The sequence below is a fragment of the Capsicum annuum genome, chromosome 3, assembly GCF_002878395.1.
Source record: "Capsicum annuum cultivar UCD-10X-F1 chromosome 3, UCD10Xv1.1, whole genome shotgun sequence".
NCBI classification, from domain to species: Eukaryota; Viridiplantae; Streptophyta; class Magnoliopsida; order Solanales; family Solanaceae; genus Capsicum; species Capsicum annuum.
Genome location: NC_061113.1, coordinates 21,476,917 through 21,496,496, shown reverse-complemented (window position 1 = coordinate 21,496,496; position 19,580 = coordinate 21,476,917). Strand labels below are relative to the sequence as shown.

The following is a 19,580-nucleotide window of genomic DNA, read 5'->3' as shown; positions in this document are numbered from 1 at the left end:
GGTATCCTAAGGGCATAAGCCTATCATGGGTCTATCCCAGTTGATATGTACTGGAGGCAGCCTAATGGTCACAGTACAGTACAGTAATGATTACAAAAATGATAAGAACGAAGGTAAAGTGATTGAATAAATACAATGTACAGGTTGTCATAAGTTCTAGTAAGTGTGGTCCACTTCTATTACAATTTATTCACTTGTTTCTGATTTCTATTGAGCTCCTATATCATATGTGATTATCTACAGCTTTACATACTCAGTACATATTTCGTACTGACGTCCCCCACAGGGGACCTGCATTTCATGCTGCAGGCATAGGTACCTCAGCTCATACACCGCACAAGTAGGAGCCAGGATATCCAGCTACTTTTGGTGAGCTCCAGTTTGCTTTGGGGCTTTCCGTGTCATATTCAGTCACTTTTGGTATTGTATAGAAGTTAGTTATATGGCGGGGTTTGTCCCAACCTTAGTTAAACTCTGTGTATTGTCTAGAGGCTTTGTAGACCTAATGTACATTCAAGGTGGTGTTTTGTTAATAGACGTGATGGCTCCAATGGCTAAGTATTGTATATACATATATGTGTGCTCGAGCTTATACAGGTGATTATTTCCTTTTATATGCGACATGATGTTGTCCGAATTTCGGGAGGTATGCATGGGAAGTATAAGGTTATGAGCTGGTTCTCGCGGGCCTCCTCGGTTACGGGTGCCAGTCCGCCCCAATAGGATTTGAGGCATGACATCATCCCCCGTTTGAAGTTATAAAATGGTTCATACAGAGAATTTGGGTCAAGTATGGACTGAATAGGATTGTGATGCTGAAAATGGAGTTATCCTAGTAAGATTTGATACAGAAGTGGGGGAAAATGAGGTTATTCAAGTAGGAATCTATCATTTTGATAGTAAACCCTTCATAGTTAAGGCATGGAATTCGGACATGGATTTCTCTAAGGAGGAGTTACATATTGTTCCCATCTAGATTAAATTTCCCCGACTAGACTTCAAGTATTGAAGTGCTAAAGGACTTAGTAAACTTGGAAATTTAGTTGGGAAGTCGCTAATGGTTGATCAGAATATGGAGAAGAAAGATGATCTAAATTTTGCACGACTTATAGTGGAGGTTGGCATGAATGCAATGCTGCCAGAGATGATGTCGTTCAAAAATAAAAAAGGGAAGTTAATAGGGCAAAAGGCGACCTATGAGTGGAGGCCGACTCTATGGACATACTATAAAAACTATGAACACTCGAAGGATGTTAGCAGAAAGAAGGAGAAAACTAAAGAGAAAGCCAACACTAGTAGTGAGAAAAATATGGGGAAACCTGAACAAATTGTTGCAAAGCAGGTGTAACCGGAGAAGGTAATGAAGCAGGTCAGTCCAACAAGAGTACAAAACTCAGGGGTTATGCAGCCAAGAGAGGAGTCGAGTCAGGTTCAAAAAACAAGAGTAACCAATCAAAAGTAAATAGAAACTGAGGTTTGGATCACTCCAAGGAAAAGTACTAGCCAAAACAAGTGCACAACATTGGTTATTGTAGTAAATAAGGAGAGCAACAACATTGGTTATCGTATTAAATAGGGAGAGCAACTCCATACCCATTGTTGAGAATGGCTAATATCTTAAGTTGGAATGTATGTGACCTGAATGGGGACTAATAAGCAAAAAGAGGTTCAACTCCTTTGTAATTTTGAAAATATTGGTCTTGTTGGCGTACTAAAAACAAAAATAAAGAAGAACAAAGTTGCTCAGGTTGCTGGAAAATTGTTTGGTGGTTGGCATAGTATTCACAATCTAGATCATCATTATAATGGTAGAATCATGATGTTTTGGAGACCCGAATATTATCAGGTGACACATGTACACCTAAGACTGTTACCTGTGAGGTTGAATATATACCTCAGAAGATAGCATTTATTTTGACTTATGTTTATGCTTTTAATGTAAAAGAGAAAATGAGAGACTTGTGGTCAACTTTGCAAACCATACACTACTTTAATACAAAATCATGGTTAGAACTCTAGGTTTTAATTCTATATTGTATTTAGAAGACAGATTGGAAGGTAATCCTATTTCCTGGACAGAGATTGTAGAATTTGCTACTTGTGTAGAGAATTGCGGCTTGCTGGGACTTCTACATCAAGGGAGTCAATACACCTGGAATGATAAAGAAAGTGTGGAGATAATTTATTCTAGAATTGATTGGACTTTGATATATGGGGAGTGGTTAAATCACATATCTACTAGTAAATCAATCATTTTCCCACAATACAAAGAAGTGGTCAAAACTAGATAGAATAAAACAATTCATGGTTGCACAATGTTATAGGTAGTGAAAAAATTGAAGCATTTGAAAAGATATCTAATAGAGCTGCATGCACAACCACTTAATAACCTAGTTAAAGAGGTGGACCTGAGTAGAGCAAAGTTGGCCCAGTCTCAGAAACAACTACAAAAAACACCACTTAGTATGGAGTTTCAGAGGTATGAGAAAGAATGTCAATCACAGTTTAAGCAGCTCTCATATTTGGCTGAATTGCAACTTCAGCAGCATAGTAAGGTGTCTTGGTTAAGGTTTGGTGATGATAATTACAGATATTTCATTTCAGTAATCAAACATAAGAGGTTAAATCATGCAACCACTCAACTTAGAGATGCACAAGGAAATTGGCGTACTGATCCAGATAAAATTGCACGAATTTTTATGGCTTATTATCAGGAGTTGTTGAGAAAAGAATCAGGCACAAAAGTAAAAGCAAAAGATTTTGTATTGCGAAGTGGGCCTTTACTTGAGGTGGATCAACAACTGAAGCTATTAGTACCATTCACAAAAGATGATGTTAAAGATGCAATGTTTAAGATAAATAAGCTCAAAAGCCCGAGTCTAGATGACTATGGAAGTGGTTTCTTTAAAGATTCATGGGATGTAGTTGGGAATGATATTACTGCTACAGTTCTTGAATTTTTTCAGAATGGTCAGGTGCTTAGACAGTTGAATGCCGCTAATATTGATCTCGTTCCAAAGGTCGAATGCCCTAAACTTGCTAGCCAGTTTAGACTAAGTGCATGTTGTAATGTTATTTACAAATGCATTCTAAACTACTTTGTTCTAGATTAAAAGAAGCAGTGAACTACTTAGTGGAAGATAACCAAGTAGCCTTTGTTCAAGGAAGATCTATGGCTCACAACATACTAATCTGTCATGATTTGTTAAGAAACTATAGCAGGAAAACAACCTCTCATAGGTTCTTAATAAAGATTGACCTAAAGAAAGTATATGATATGGTGAGTTGGAGTTTTTTAAAGGAAGTACTTGAAGGGTTTGGGTTTCCAACTAAGTTCACTAAACTACTTATGACTTGTGTTTCTACACCAAAATTCACCATCAAGCTTAATGGTGAAAGATATGTTTTTTTAAGGTAAAAGGGGATTGAGGCAAGGTAATCCTATCTCTCCGTTTCTCTTTGTGTTGGTGATGGAATATCTATCTAGATTATTGAAGAACATGAGTCAATTACCTGATTTTCAGTTCCATCCTATGTGCCAAGAACTTGAATTGACACACCTTATTTTTGTTGATGATTTAATGACTTTTTGCAAGGGGAACAAGAAATCTGTTATCAAAATTCAAGAAGCACTTGCTCATTTTAGTACAGCCTCTAGTCTTATTGTAAACACGAAGAAGTCTATTTTGTTTTTAGCATGGATGAATGATCATATGAAGCAACAATTTATGGATTTTACTGATTTCTCTTTAGGCTACTTTCCAATAAAGTGCTTGGGGCTACCTCTTTCTTTAAAAAGGTGGAATAAAACTGAATGTTATCTGCTCGTGGAAAAGATCACTGCTAGGATCAAGGCTACTTATGCTAGACAACTCTCATATGCTGAAAGATTGTAGATAGTGATGGTTAACCTATTTTCCATCTATAATTTCTGGGGTTCAGTGTTTATTCTGCCCCAGGGAGTTGTGACAGAGGTTGACAAGCATTATAGAGATTATTTGGGGGGGGGGGGGGATACGGGACAAATGGCCATCTTATCTTTTGATGACATCTTTGGAGGCCAACATATAGAGGCTCAAGACTTGGTCACCTTGAGAATACAAGAACATGCATGGAAGACCCGTTTTGAGCATAACTTAAAGCAATCTCGCGTGTGGAAAATTGCTTGGAGCATTTAAGATTGAGGACTCACGATTTTGGACCTTAATTAAGGGCATTTTGGACATTACACATGGTGTATTTACACACCATGGCCGCACCTATCATTAAGGGCAAAGTGGTCTTTTTGTCTTCTTTTGTAATACACTATAAATAGGTCATTTTAGCTTATTTATTTGCAGATTTTGAATGATGAAGAATTGAAAGACATATTTTCTCTCTTTTGAGAGTGTAACACCCTTAGTTGTAGGGCTTGGAAAAGTCATCCTTAGCATAGGACTTGGAAAAGCCAATATTGATCTTTTCTTGGAAACGGTAGATCTGAGGTGAGTTTATTTCCTTGATGGTCACCGTAAGAGTGTGGTTTTGATTGTTACATTCATTAGGGGTTAGTGTTGAAATACACTTGGTTCTTAATCTTGTAATAATCTTGGTCTCACTATCTATCTTTATTTTCTATGCAATTTCCCTTGTGTTTGTGTTGAATCCGTGACTTGTTTCATCTTGTGTCATTGTTGCTGTTTTGGTGTTAAAATACACCTTGTATCTTGTAATCCTTGTATTGTTACTGTTGGCCGAAAGTTGCTCCCTCGGGTTCTAGTTGATTTGTGGACTATTTTGAGTAGTTTTTGAGCCTTCTCTTGTATCGGGGGGAGGTATGGAGGAAAAGATAAGAATCCACTGATATCTTGGGAAAAAGTATGTCTACCCAAAAAAAACAGGGTGATTTAAACATTAAGGGTGTGAATGTGAAACTTGACATCAACAAGGGAGTTACTCTATCAACTTGCTTTGAATAAAATATCATTGTGGCTGAAATGGGTAAATGAAGTCTATCTTAAATGAGATACTATCTGGAATCATATAGTACCTGATAGCAGCTGGTATTGGAGGAAATTGAACTCTTTGAAAGATACAATGTCACACGGGTACACCCAAGATAAGTACATCCTGACAGCTAATAAAAAATATTCAATTACTAAGGGTTGTCTTGATTTAGTTGGAAAGCACGCTAAGTTGGATGAAGCTAAATTAGTATGGAATAGTGTATCCCCGTCGAAGCAAAGATTTATTATGTGGCTTGCAGTGCATGATAGATTGCTTATAAAGGCTAGATTGGAGTACTTGCACATGCATATAGATGATGTTCACTGCTGTCTATGTCAACAGTCATGTGTGGAAACTAGCAGGCACCTATTTGTCGATTGTGACTTTGCTAAATCAGTGAGAGCTGGAGCAGAACGTTGGTCAAATATTACTGTGCCTACAACAGACTTGAAGAGTACTTTGTCACTAATCAACAGAAGGCATTGGAGGAAGTTTAAGAAACAAGTAGTCGCAGTTCTATGTGGTGCAATAGTGTATTATGTTTGGAAAGCTCGAAATTGTAAACAGTTTAGAGGTGTACAGCTACAAAGTACAGATATAGTAGGGCAACTTACTATTGAGATTTTAGATAGGATAGAACATCTTCAACATACAAAGAGAGTTATTAAAAGTAGAGTTTTTTGGCAGAAATTTTTGTAAGTAGAGTGTTCGAGTCCTCGAGGGACCAATTGATCATAGCAACCTTCCTAGAAGGGGGTTATGTTATTGGGTGCCTTTAATTTGTAAGTTCTTGTTTGTTTAATGGTAATTTTTACATTTAGTTGCAAAAAAAAAGACACTTTGTTCATCAAAAGCCTTAAGCATTTGGAAGAAACCAGCTAGTGTTTGTTGTCTCCAATAGTTACACTAAAATCCCTCTTTTAAATCTCTTTTTCAATATTGCAATCACCATAACAGTTCATTATTTACCCACACATACTTTTGGCTTGCATTTGATCTCAAAAAGGCATAAAATGAAGCAACCTCCAAAGGACCCAAAATAAACATTCTAAGGCCCAAATGCAGAAAATTCTAGAACTAATGGCCAATAACACATCTAAACTATCACATTTCCATGAGTTCTACACCACAACTGTACATTGTTCCCTTTACGTAATCATTCCATTTATATTACAGCACGCGTTAATGATGAGTTGACCTACACATGCTTGCTAATTGATTGAGAGCAAATATTTGGCCTACACCGCATCGAAACGTGTTGTAATGCAAATGGAGTGATTGTTCAGGTAGAATAAAGGGGAAAATGGATAGTTATGGTATGAAACTCGCAAAAAAAGAAAATGATAAATTAGGTGTGTTTTTGACCGTTAACTCAAAATTCTGTATTAGCTGATTTATATGACCATAAGCCAATTATGCTCCACAGTTACCTAAAAAACATCCAGAAGAGTTGTACCTTATCATCACTCAAAAGAACCATATGGTTGCCTTTAGGTGATAGATATCAAAATCATGCTACATATATCATAGTAGCAATTTGCACACTCCAAAGTGCTCCTAAAGATAAAATGTTCATTGAATAATTTTATAAGATGCTAGAGTAACAAACGGATTTTCCAAATTAATAAACTAGCAAAGGTAATGAAAGTTTTGTACAGTCAAATTATAAGAGGATATCCAACGAACTATAATACCACAACTACAACGTTGACCGTACCATGTCTAAAGCATAGTATGCGGCAACAAGAGGGGGCACTTGAGCATGCATAAGCGACATCACGATATGAGCTACAAGGATGATGTCAACCGGAAAGCATGTATACCTCGAGGCCCCTGGAGAAACTGAGGCTATCCGTCTCCAAAAGAAATGGAGTAAACCCTCGAAACAAAAACAGCTAATTGCTTAAACAATTACCCCTTTGTCCTCATTATAGTAATGCTGCCTTTTCCTCCTTCTGTTGGAATTGTGGTCTTTCCAACGACAGGTTTACCAGAGAAAGCAGACTTTGGGTATTCAACTGAAGGATCTACACTATTCTGTGGTGTCTTCGCTTTTGGGGTGCGTATCCGCAGGTTAATGTCTTTAAGAGTCACATCTCCGTGGACACCACACGGTTTAACAAAAGTAAATGGATAGACAACAGAAGAGGCAGCTTTTGTAGGAGCCCGTATATATGATTTCCTACCTGGTAGAAGTGAAGAAGTACACAAGTTTATCTCACATATAAGATAAGGTTCAGAGAATTTTCTACAGTGGTATCTAATACTGAAACAATGTTCTGTGATGAAACGTCATCCAAGAAAAAATCAGAAAGAGAAAAACCTTTAAAAACAACATTTTTACGAGTCTGCACAGGACGCTCTTGAACCACATTAGGTTCACATTCAAGCGGTGTGTTGCAAAACTCTGCATAGAGAAACAGAAAGATGATAGAGAATTAGAGATGATAATGAGCACCTCGTGGCATAAATCGATAAGGAAAAAGATAAGCTACTAAGTTCTAGAGAAGATGTGTCACTAACCTGAAATATCAAGCTGAATATCAGAGGCCGCACTGTTTTCAAAAAAAATATTTCAGATTGAATTGTTTTTCTTTTTATTTTCAAAAGAATACAGAAGTTCTTATGCAAAAGCTTATAACATACATATCCTCAGGGCTCAAATGCATCTGAGAATCGTTAAAACAACTAGCAACCCATCCTTCGGATGACTGATCCAGCAGCTCATTACCAGATGAAGACATGTCCTCTGAACAAAATAAATCATTATCTGTGAGCTTATACATGCAATTGATTGGTAACCATTGAAGAGCAGAAATGAACACGAACAAACCTGAAAATCCCGAAACCCACTGTGACATTTCAGAGATAAACTCTTCAACAGAAGTATCAGTCTCCTAAAACATGGAACAAATACAACGATCATTTAATTGCTTAAAAAAGGTATATGATTTGGAAAGACAATCTCATATTACTTGTTCAACTTTTTTATAGATCCTATGAAGGACTTTAAGTTTGAGGCATCTTACGTAACAAGTCCAAAAGGACACTAGCTCTAAAATCTGTTGTTTCATAACATGAATTGAGAGGACAACCTACAGTGTGAAATAAAGACTCGATTATGTTCTTTGTGAACCCCAAAAAAGGGTTGTAACCAGAACAGTTCTATGATTTAACACGAGAGATCAAGACAAGTAAGAAAATATCAATCAGCTCAACCAAAAGGATGTGACAGTTTGAGGACAACATGGGAGCCTACCTGCGAATTTAAAAATGACGATGATAGTTCCTCATTGCAAAGTGGTGCATCTGATGCTTCTGATTCAAACTGTAGCACTCTGCGCCTTTTCACTTGTGAGGATGACTCATTGTATCTCTGAGTTTCCTTGTCATTGTTTTCTGTAAGTACTAAAGTGAGATACCGAAAATATAACAATTGTAAATAAAGATATAGTAACAATGTCAGAAAGCACCCAATTTCAAGATTTTGGTATAAAGGCACTATAAGTATCCTCTAGCCAGAAGAATTTTATGTAAAATGCCTTCAAGTAAAGCCGACCAAAATAACTTACGATTGTCATCTCTCATTCAGTTTTCACAACCATAAAAAGTGCACTGGAAACTCTTGATTAAGGCATAACTAGGCCATAGTTTGCTTAAGAGTTGGGACACAAAATACCTTCTCACTTCCTCTCATGATAGTAATACAACAACATACCCAGTGTAATTCCAAAAAACGGGGTCTGAGGAGGTAGAGTGTATGCAGACGTTACCCCTACCACAGACCCTCGGCTCAATAAAGAAAAAACAAACAGTAATGGAAGTACAAGAACTTCCCATGATAGTAATCTTTTTAGCAAATACAACTTAAGAGACCAATCCAAATAAAACATTAGCCAAGAAGCCATCACTTTATGCACTCCCAAAGATACATAAAAACCAAGTCTAATATGGAACAAACTAGAAATAGGTTCGTGTTCATCCTGTAAGCAACATTGATTCAAGTAACACACTCATCTAATATGATCTAATGCAGATTAATTAATATGATTCTGGAGCAACGAAAATAAGTTTGCCAAATAATAATCAAATGAGCGTAGTTCATGAAAGTGGAAGTAAAATGCTGAATAGAAGTGCAAGTAATTTATGAGACCGAGGATGCAATATCATCTTACCATAGTTACTAACATGGTGAGTCAATTCTTCACAAGACTTGACTGGAGTACTTACATCATCAAACATAAAGGAAATGTCTTCACCTTTGCTCAACAAGCAATCAGATATATCTATTCACATGGCCAAACACATTCATCATCAATTAGTTGGACATGTTACTATTCTTTAGTGAGGACAAACGAGGAAAATGGAGCTTACCAACATCGGGATCATCTCCAAGACAGTAACTGTCACGCCATTTCCACATGTCACTGTAATACAACCAAACACAGAATCTATTCAGCGCATTTATTTCTAGGAAATAACGGAAGAAAAAGTAGCCTCCCCGTGTTGGAAAATCCTCTAGGGATATAACACATTGTACACAAAATTAGCTAAACAGTTTAATGCGAGCAAAGAACCCAAAATCTATTGGTATTCACACACAAACCAGAGTCTCCAAGAAATGGCCTTAATATTTTTTTAGGAATTAAAGCAGTAAACACAAACAACAACATATCCATTTAAATCCAACCAAGTGCGAGTGTGCGCAGACCTTATCCCTCCCTCGTAGAGATAGAGAGGCTGTTTCATAAATAAAGCAGTAAACAAGTATCGAAAAATGAAGCAGAAATAGCACAACACATCATCAGATCTACTGAATACTAAAGCAATCTAAACAAGTAAACCAATTCTATAAATTCCATAAAAGCAACATCACATACATACACCATCACATACATAAACCTATACAAACAACACAAAATTTTAGGTACAAGATCATCATGATGTTCTTCACCAGAAAACAACTTATATTAAATAAATAAAAAGTACCCAAAATCTAAGTTGCACGGACTCTTCATTTTTTTGATGCTACACCCATGTCAGATTCTCCAAAACTACACTACTTTTGGAGAATCCAACATGCACCCATTGCCATTTTTAAAGAGAGTGAGCAACACTGCCCAAAATCACTCAAACAACTGACAAATAAAACCATATACAGTAAAACAAATATATTTTTTAGAAAAAAAAAAAAAACAGATTACAAAAACATATAGACCAAAGAACCTGGTTCATTCCCAACAACTCAAAAAAAAAAAAATCACATTTCAGCATTTCAGTTCAAGAAAATCAAACCCCACATAACCCTACCAAAAAGGGTATACAAATATCCAAATCAAACATCAAAAAAACCACCAAAAAATAACTCAAAAAACAGTCCAACAAGTAAAAAGAAATCACCTTTCAGGATTAAAATTCATTTTTCTTCTTCTTGGATTTGTATGAAAGTTCAACTGATACTGAAAAAAGGGGAAAAAACAAAAAAAGGAAAAGGGCAGAAAATGGTTTGACTGGTTGAAAATCTAGACCATTTCCCTCATATATCTCTCTTTATATATATATATAGTTTTTATCAAGAATAGCCGTTAATAAATAGAGATCAGTGTGTAATAGAATAATGAAGTTGTTTTCTTCTTTATTTTTTTTTTATTTTTTTTTTGCTTTATGCGTGAAGCATGGAAACAAGCAATAAAAACAGTAGCAGTTTTAGGAAGAATATGAGTAAAAAGAAAAAGAAAAAGAAAAAGAGGGTAAAAGAAACCGGAAATGTTAGTGGGTGGAGTGTGGTGTACAAAAGGTTCTCGGGTCGGGTCGGGTCGAATAGAATTGGGTCGGTTGAGCTTAGTGGAGTTAATGGGTCTGGAAAAAGTTTCTTAGACTGTGTTGTTTGTGATATATATCAATTTGACACGAAATTTAAGAAAATAAAGAAGAATTTTAATATATTTCGCCTCAAATTAAAGTGATATCAAATATAACAAAATACTCCCTCCATTTCATTTTAGTTAGTAACTTACTAAAAATAAATATCTCAATCGCTTACTAAATTAGGATAGAATTAATTAATTTTTTTTATTTTACCACAGTAATTAATACTCCCTCTGTTCATAAATATTTGTTTACTTTTGACTTTAAGAATAAAGTGATAATTTTACTATGTCACTATTTGAGTAAAATAAAAGAATTTGCCTTGAAAAAAGTAATGAGTGGTGTATTATATTTAATACCAAGGATAAAATGGGTAATAATAGATAAATTATTTATTGATTTTATAAATTGGACAAATATTGTTAGACATCCCAAAAGAAAAATATGAACAAGTAAAAATTGACGGAGAGAATAGTATATATTAAAGTAATGTGAATATAATTAATATAGGTAAAGAAAAAAATATTAAAATTTATTATTCAATTTATAATTTCTTAATCTCCGTGTGAAATGAAATGTGCCCAACTAAAATAGAATGGAGGGAGTATCCTTTAATCTTGTAATTTTAAACATATCATTGAAATCAAAGTGTCGCCTCCCCACTCCCCCCCCCCCCCCCCCCCCACAACAGAAAAAAAAAATTGATCATTCTCTCTGAAATAGATGAAAAAAGGAAAGTACTTAATTTTTTGTTGAAATGGAAGAAACGGTTTGATTTGACACAATATTTTAAAAATATAAAAATATTTTAAAACTTTTGATTTTGAATAAATTGACGGTGTTAGTATGATTATAAATACTTAGCTCCTCATAAGGAAAAATGAATATTTTAAAATTAAATTATTACTAAATAAAAATATATGTTATTCTTGTAAGAACAAACTAAAAGAAAAATGCGTAAATTGAAATTGAACTACTCTTTATTTCTCTTCTCTTCTCTCCATTATTCTCAAATTCTTTCTTGAACTGGAGACGAATGTCATAGTTTAAAATTAATGATTAAAATTTAATTAGTTAGAGTAAAGTCCTAACTAGAGTTATTTACTTTCATATATTTGCTCCTCAAAAAATTTTAGCAATTCATTTTATCTATGGTATACTTGTTGTTAAAAATAATTAAGGAGCAAACATATGAAACTAAATAACTATAGTGAGGACTTTGCTTGAATTAATTAAATCTCAATTATTAATTTAAATCTATGATACGTGTCTTCAATCCAATTTCGAGGTTGGAATATTAGACTTCGTTAAAGATTGAGGAATCCAATCATTCGTAAACAATTACGAGTTATTGCTTCTATTGTATAACTCTTTTTGGTTAAAGTATTTGAATAAAGTAATATAAAGGAATCCAATCATTCGATCACAATTTATATTAATCATAGATAAAATCACATAAACAATCTCGAGTTATTACTTCAAATATATGACTTTTTTGTCAAAGCATTCGAATAACGTAATATGAAAGGATCCAATCACAATTCATATTAGTTATATATGTAAGTATTCATAAACAAACTTGAGTTACTACTTTTATTATATGATTCTTTTTTGGTTAAAGTATTTGGACAGTGTGAATCTACAACTTAAAAGTTTAAATTGTTACCGTGAATATTTTGTATTTATTAAATAATTATTTTGTTTAATTAAACTCTATAAAATGCTTGTTGATCAATGCAATGGAATTAAGTAGATGTTAAAGTCATGAAACTCACAATTTTTGGGAGTTAAAATTGTTTTTGGTATGAAGGTAAATTAGAGTTATTTTTTGAATTTTCGTAAGAGAAGTAGAAGTGAAAATTCTAAATACAACTTCAAGTTGTGTTTGGAATTCTTATGGCCAAACACCATTTTTGAAATTAAGTAATTTTTATTATTTTTGAAAAAAAAAATAAAAAAATCTTATGAACACTTTTACATGTAGTTTATCTCCTCTATATGTTAACTACTCAAAAATGAAAATTGTATTTATTTATGTTAGATTTATAACGCAAAGAATTGATGAATGATCAAACTTTTTTTTTTGGTTTTAACCTTAAGTTGTTACTTCTATTGTATGATGAGTTCATTCCGGTCAAGTTACTACTTATATTTTTTATTATTTACTGTGCAAAGTATATGACACAATTTAATTACAAAAATACTATTCGTTTTGATACTACATAGGGTATTGTTTACATTTATTTTGTTTTATTATCTGAATGTTTGAATTAATAAAACATTAATCTTCTATAGTTTGTTACGGCTCCTAAACTCTTTGACTTAAATTAATCAAACATTAAGAGAAAATATAGCCTATTCTACAAGTCTAAGTGATAAAGATGATAGTTTTGCTAAATTAATTTCTACTCCCTCATTTAATTTGATTAATATAGCTCATATTAATTATTTAATCATCATCTATTTTACGTGTCTCTTAATTCAAGAATAACTATTACTAAGAATATAATTGAAAAAAAGTGATTAATTATCTCTTGATCTTCATAATAGCTAGCATTTGACCTCCATATACAATATAATTTTACCGCAAAAGACGTGCACCAGACACCCTTAAGCCGGTCGAAAGTTACTCGGTCCACGATTTCAAAATGGTGATATTGAGTTGGTGCACCCCTGACCTAAAGTGGCTCCGCCCGTGTCTCAAATGATCACAAGATTGGTTACAATGATTCCACCAGTGACTAGTAATTAAGTCATTTTAATAAACTTCGCATCATCTCTACTAAATAACGGTAACAAATTAAGTCCTAGTTGAGTTATTTTCAATTCTGCACATCTTAGATGGAATTTAAAATCAATTTTAGTGCTTAGAATTGTCAGTTGTCTATTGAGATACTTCATGACTAAAACAAATAGGAAAATAAAGACATTGAATCTCCTTGCATAATTCTTTTTTAAAGCACAAGGAATCAACAAGTCGAGCTTTATAATGATTAACATGCCCAACAAGCTTAACCTTTGTTTTAAAAACCTATTTACTCCCAATAATATTTTGAGATAGAGATGGTTAAACAATTATCGAGGACGGTTAAACAATTATCGAGTATTATTTGATCGGAGAGCATTTTATTCGTCTTGCATCATCCAACACCAACAACTGAAGTTGCCAAGGCAGATCACTTCTTAATATTATCTTCTAAAGCTGATGAGGTAAAATATTTTTCAGTATTATCTCTCGTTCGTGCTAATTTGTTCAAGAACTTTTTTGTTTTTTAAAAAATGAAAAAAAAAAAAAAATAGTTGTTAACCCACAAAAGGCTCTCATACCATGTTAGAGGCATAAAAGGGGGGAAAAAGACATTGTGTAGCTTTTTTAAAAACAAAATAGCTCAAGTTTGGGTATATGGATATATGTGTTTTGTCAGAACAAAAAAAGTCATTTTATGGCCATTTGGCCATTTTCGGCCCTTCCCTTAGACCATTCGGTCCTTCACTCAAATTTCTTTTGGCCACAAACTTTTTAACTGAAAAATATTATATTTTTTTTTGTTGTTTAAAAATAATAATTAAATATAATTGTATAAAAATAGTATAATTATTATATAGGATATGTATCTATATAAGACAAATGTATAAAAATTTTATAGTACTATAAAATATATATGTATAATATATATATATATATATATATATATATATATATTATATATATATATATATAAAAAAAAAATTGTATAAAAATTTATAGTTGAAATATAAAATACATATCCGAATAATAATTGTAGTTAAAGGTTGTATAGAATGCATATAAAAATTGTATAAAATTTTTAAAGAAAAATACTCAGAAAAATACCTGAACTTTGACCGGATTTGCAGTTAAGCATACTGAACTTGGCGGGGGTCCTATTACCTCCTAGACTTTTTTAAAGTAGATTTAATCCCCCCCCTCCCCCCCCGAATGTTATACTCAGTTTTGGCAGCTAGCGGTGTAATACACACGCCTATCTCGTTTTTACACGTGTTTTTTTTTAATAATTTTTATTTAATTTCTTCTTCATTCTTATTTTTTTCATCACTTTTCATTATTTTTTTCACCAAAATCTTGATTCTTAATTTTTGAAATTTGGTTGCCCCATTCCCCATTTTGCTCCATTTTCTTCGTCAACAGCAACCACACTTTTGTAAGTTGAATTTGAGCTTGGCATTTCATCAAACGTGTGGTGGGAAGTAACAGGGCAGTGATTTTCTTCTCCATTTTCAATGGCAATGGCTTTTTTAGATTTCATGGTGAATTGCCATGAGAAGAAAATGGAAAATTGAAAATGGAGTTGTGTTGAAGCTGACCCATTCAGAAACTTTCTTAAAAAAGATTGCATACGCATCGACTGACATTGAGTTTGGTCGATTTTGACACCAAAAAGTTCATCGTCGGAGTTCTGCAATGTCACGACAGTGTTGCCAGAGTGTGATCCATTCAATATTTTATTTTGAGTTGTGCTGGAATTAAATTACAATTCATTAATTACGGACTGGAGTATTAAAATCCTTGGGATTTTGAGCAAAATCATTTTTTCCACCTGCCTTAAGATTCAAAATCATTCCAACAGCCCCAGAATCATTTGAAATTTCACCAAAATGTTGTATTAACGAAAATAAGTGATTTTTTCACAAGAAATTAACTCGTGAAAACAAGAAATTAACACATTTTTAAAAATAAAATAGCGTCATCTTTACTGTTTTCAATTGAATCAAATGCAAATTTTTCATAGTTACCAATGTTCAAACTTTCCTATGGAATTGAAACATTTTCTATTTTTCTCTGGAATTGAAAAATTCAAAAGGTCCCAAAAATGCATCGCGAGATTGAATCAAACGTAAGGTGCTATAAGCCGACAAATTCTCTTCCGGCAGCAATGGTGGGTTGGTTGGTGGTGGTAATGGTGGAATAATTTTGTTATTTTGATGGAATTGAAGATGACTCATTTGATATGTGTGTATGTGTGTGTTGAAAATTGGGTCAAATTGATGGAAATGAATTGGGGGTGTTGAAGATGACTCATTTTGGGTTTTGTGTGTGTATGTATTATGAAATTGAGTTCAATTCAATTCCAATTCAACAATGGAACACCAATGAAACACCATTGAAGAGAAGGAAGAAAGAAAGAGGATAGAAGAGAAAGAAGAACACCAATGGAGCACCGTTAAAGAGAAGAAAGAGAGAAGAGAGAAGAGAGAAGAGAGAAGAGAAAGAAGATATAAATGAAAAAATAAATAAAAACATAAAATTTATAAAAATCAGAAAATTGAGGGGCTATTTGACAAAAAAAAAGTTTTTTAATGATTTTTTAGTACTTTCACGCACTCAATGCGCGTGAATTACATGTAATGGTCCAAGTGGGCAGATATATGCCATTAAAATATGAAAAAAAATCCAGGGAGGTAATAAAACCCCCGCAAAGTTCAGTATACTCAACTGCAAATTTAGAAAAAGTTCAGGCATTTTTTAAAGTATTTTTCCAAATTTTAACTAATAAAAGTCTATTTTTTTATTTAAAAAATAATTATTAAATCTAATTGTATAAAAAATATATAATTATTAAATAGAATATGTATCAATATAAGACATATATATATATATATATATATATATATGAAAACTGTACAAAATTTGTTAAAAAGAATAATTAAATATAATTGTATAAAAATGAAATAATTGTTATATAAAAATGTACCTATATATGGTAGATGTATAAAAATTATACAGTTATGTAAAATATGTATAAAATGTAGATAAAAAAATATATAGAATGTGTATAGAAACTGTATAGTTGTTGTATAAAATATGTATGCATAGAATGTGTATAGAAATTGTATAGTTCTTGTATAAAATACATATCCGAATAATAATTGTAGCCAAAGATCGTATAGAATGTGTATAAAATATATAATTTTTGTATATAACGTGTAAAAAAAAAAAGAGAATAGACATATTCTCTCCCCCCCTCCCCCCCTCCCCCCAAACTTGTTCTGCAAACTCACTTTAGCACTTAAACTTAACTTCCGTTTATTTACCCCCTTAACATCTTTAAAGTGTATTAATTGCACCCTCAAAATCACAATCCCACTATCACTATGGAGAGTGCACTACACACACTTCATGTCAGTGTCAAATCATTGCCACGTAAGAAAATAGAATTAAAAAAATAATAATCTCACACACATATGATTTTTATATATTTAAATAAATAAATAAATATATTTACTATTTTTATATATATAAAGTATATATATTGTTTTAAAAGAATATATATATATATATATAAATAAATAAATAAAAATAAAATCTTTCTTTTTCACACACCCCACCCCACCCCCTCCTTCTTCAGATCACATCCCCCTCCCCCAGCGTTCTTCCAGCCCCTTCCCCCCTCTCCCGCCCTTTCAGCCCCTTCCCCGTGCTCTTCCAACCCCTTCCCCCCGCCCCTCTCTTTCTCCCCTTTCAATTTCCACCCCTAAAATACCACTCCCTCCAACTTTTTTCATTTTCTTCATTACTAAAAAGTGAGTAGCTATTTGGTTTGTTAATTGTTGTTAAGAGCAAATTGCACAAATCATTACCATAATGATGCAGAATTAACATAAATCATAGCCAACGTCCTAAATTTCTAACAAATCAATCACTCCATCTCCATCTCTCTATAAAATAAAATCTCTGCAAAATCGATAGTATTTATATTAAGTGCCTCATCAGAGCAACCAGAGACAAGTAGAGAAGTAGCAACAAAAGCACCCGACTGAGCCAGAGAGAATCCAGCTCCGGCATCAGTGGTGGTGTAAAATAATTGATGATGATGGTGGGTTGGGGTGGGGGAATAGGGGCGGGTAAAAGAAGAAGATGAAGTGGTTTTTTGATTTTTTTTTTAAATATAATAATAATAATAAAGTGGGCCCTTTAAAAAAAAAATCACTCGGTCCTTTTTTTTTTTTTTTTGGCCATGTCAGCTTAAGGAGTGAAATTAATTCACTTTAAAGATGTTAAGGGGGGTAAATAAACGAAAGTTAAGTTTAAGTACTAAAGTGAGTTTGGAGGACTAGTTCAGGGGGGAAAGGATGTATTTTCTCTAAAAACAAAAAATCATATAAGTATTGTATAGAATATATTTTTATATATATGATCTTTATAGAATTTCAATCATTATTGTATAGAGTATGTATATGTATAGGATGCATATAACTGCATAAATATTGTATAAATTTGAATCTAAATAATTATTGTAGCTAAATATTGTATAGGATGAGTATAGAAATTATACAATTATTGTTATAATGTGTATCTAAGTTGTACCATTATTTGTATAAAATATGTATTGATGTATTTGATATCAAATATGCATTTGAAAAAAAAAGTCTTTTATACAATAATAATTCAATTTTATAATTATTAATTATTTTTTATTTTGATATAATTTTACAAAAAAATAGATCAATTGTTCTTTGAAATAAAGAAAACAAAATCATTAACAAAAAAAAAAACAAAAAGAAGAAGAAGCATTGACCAATTAAAAAAAAAGATAAAAAGAAAAAGGAAGCATTGGCCAATTAAAAGGTAACAAAGCAAAAAATAAAAAGACATGTGCCAGCACGCATTAGCGACTGACATCAGTCATGCGTCTACAATATGAAATTTCAATTCTTAGGTTATTTGGATGAAAAATATTTGAAACGACAAGCCATTTATGTCCTTTCCCCTAACAAAAATATGGCGTGTAACGTTTATTTCAACGTCTTCGCTAATTTTGTTAAAAATGACATTTGCAATTATCGTATTTTTGATGAAATTTTAAAAAGCACCATAAAGAAGCATGAACCATTCATTCTACTTTTATGAATATGAAATTATCAGAATAATGATTTTCTTCAATTAACCTGCTCTGGTTTGTGCATTTTTTAAACATTAATTTACTTTACTTTAATTACTCCTTCCATCTCATATTAATTGGATTATTTTATTTTTATACGCATGTGTGTTAGGAAATCATAAATAAGAAGATTATTTTTATCAATTCACCCCTTAAAAACTTTTTGGAAACCTTACAAAAAAGTGTGAACACTTTTAAAAAGAAATAATTGCAAGGATAGTATAAGAAAATTTAATAATGTTTTGTTGATTTAGTAAATGGACAAATAGCATGAGACAATTACTTTTAATAAGATGACTAACTAATATTAGAACAAAAATTACACATAACGTGAATACTTGTATAGTGGCATATTAAAATAGAATAGATCGATGTATTCCTTGTCTTTTTTACTACGAAACACTTTCAAAGTAGAAAGGTATTTTTTCATTCTTAACCACAAAGAAATGGCTGCAATAATTTTTTTTTTCTTTTGTAAAATCAGAGTTCATGTGTGAAAAATTAGGGAAAAAATCACCTAGATATATTATTTCTAGAAAAACATTTATCATCTATAACAATAATTTATTTAGACATAACAATCATAATACATCTATATTGCATGCATAATTCACTTTTAATATATCGTGCAGATTTTTTTACCTAAACATAATATAATTTAAAACGCTTATAATGCATTTATATTGCAAACATAATTCACTTTTAATACATATTGCACCTACTATAGATGATAATAAATTAAAAATATGTTTAAATTAGTAATTATGTATTAAAAAATAATCATCCACATAATTAATTAAAAAAATT

The 19,580-nt window shown here is 32.5% G+C and overlaps 1 protein-coding gene across 1 annotated transcript; it reads right to left on the bottom strand.

The window, feature by feature from the left end:
• Window positions 1-6,587: 6,587 nt before the first annotated feature.
• LOC107864146 (protein XRI1) lies at window positions 6,588-10,745 on the bottom strand. Its single transcript, XM_016710431.2, has 9 exons — window positions 10,387-10,745; window positions 9,361-9,413; window positions 9,162-9,272; window positions 8,246-8,385; window positions 7,820-7,883; window positions 7,633-7,735; window positions 7,510-7,541; window positions 7,310-7,393; window positions 6,588-7,172 (listed from the first exon to the last, which is right to left on the bottom strand). Exons 1-9 carry the CDS (start codon window positions 10,404-10,406, stop codon window positions 6,898-6,900), a joined length of 882 nt encoding a protein of 293 aa, XP_016565917.1. The 5' UTR covers window positions 10,407-10,745; the 3' UTR covers window positions 6,588-6,897.
• Window positions 10,746-19,580: the final 8,835 nt, after the last annotated feature.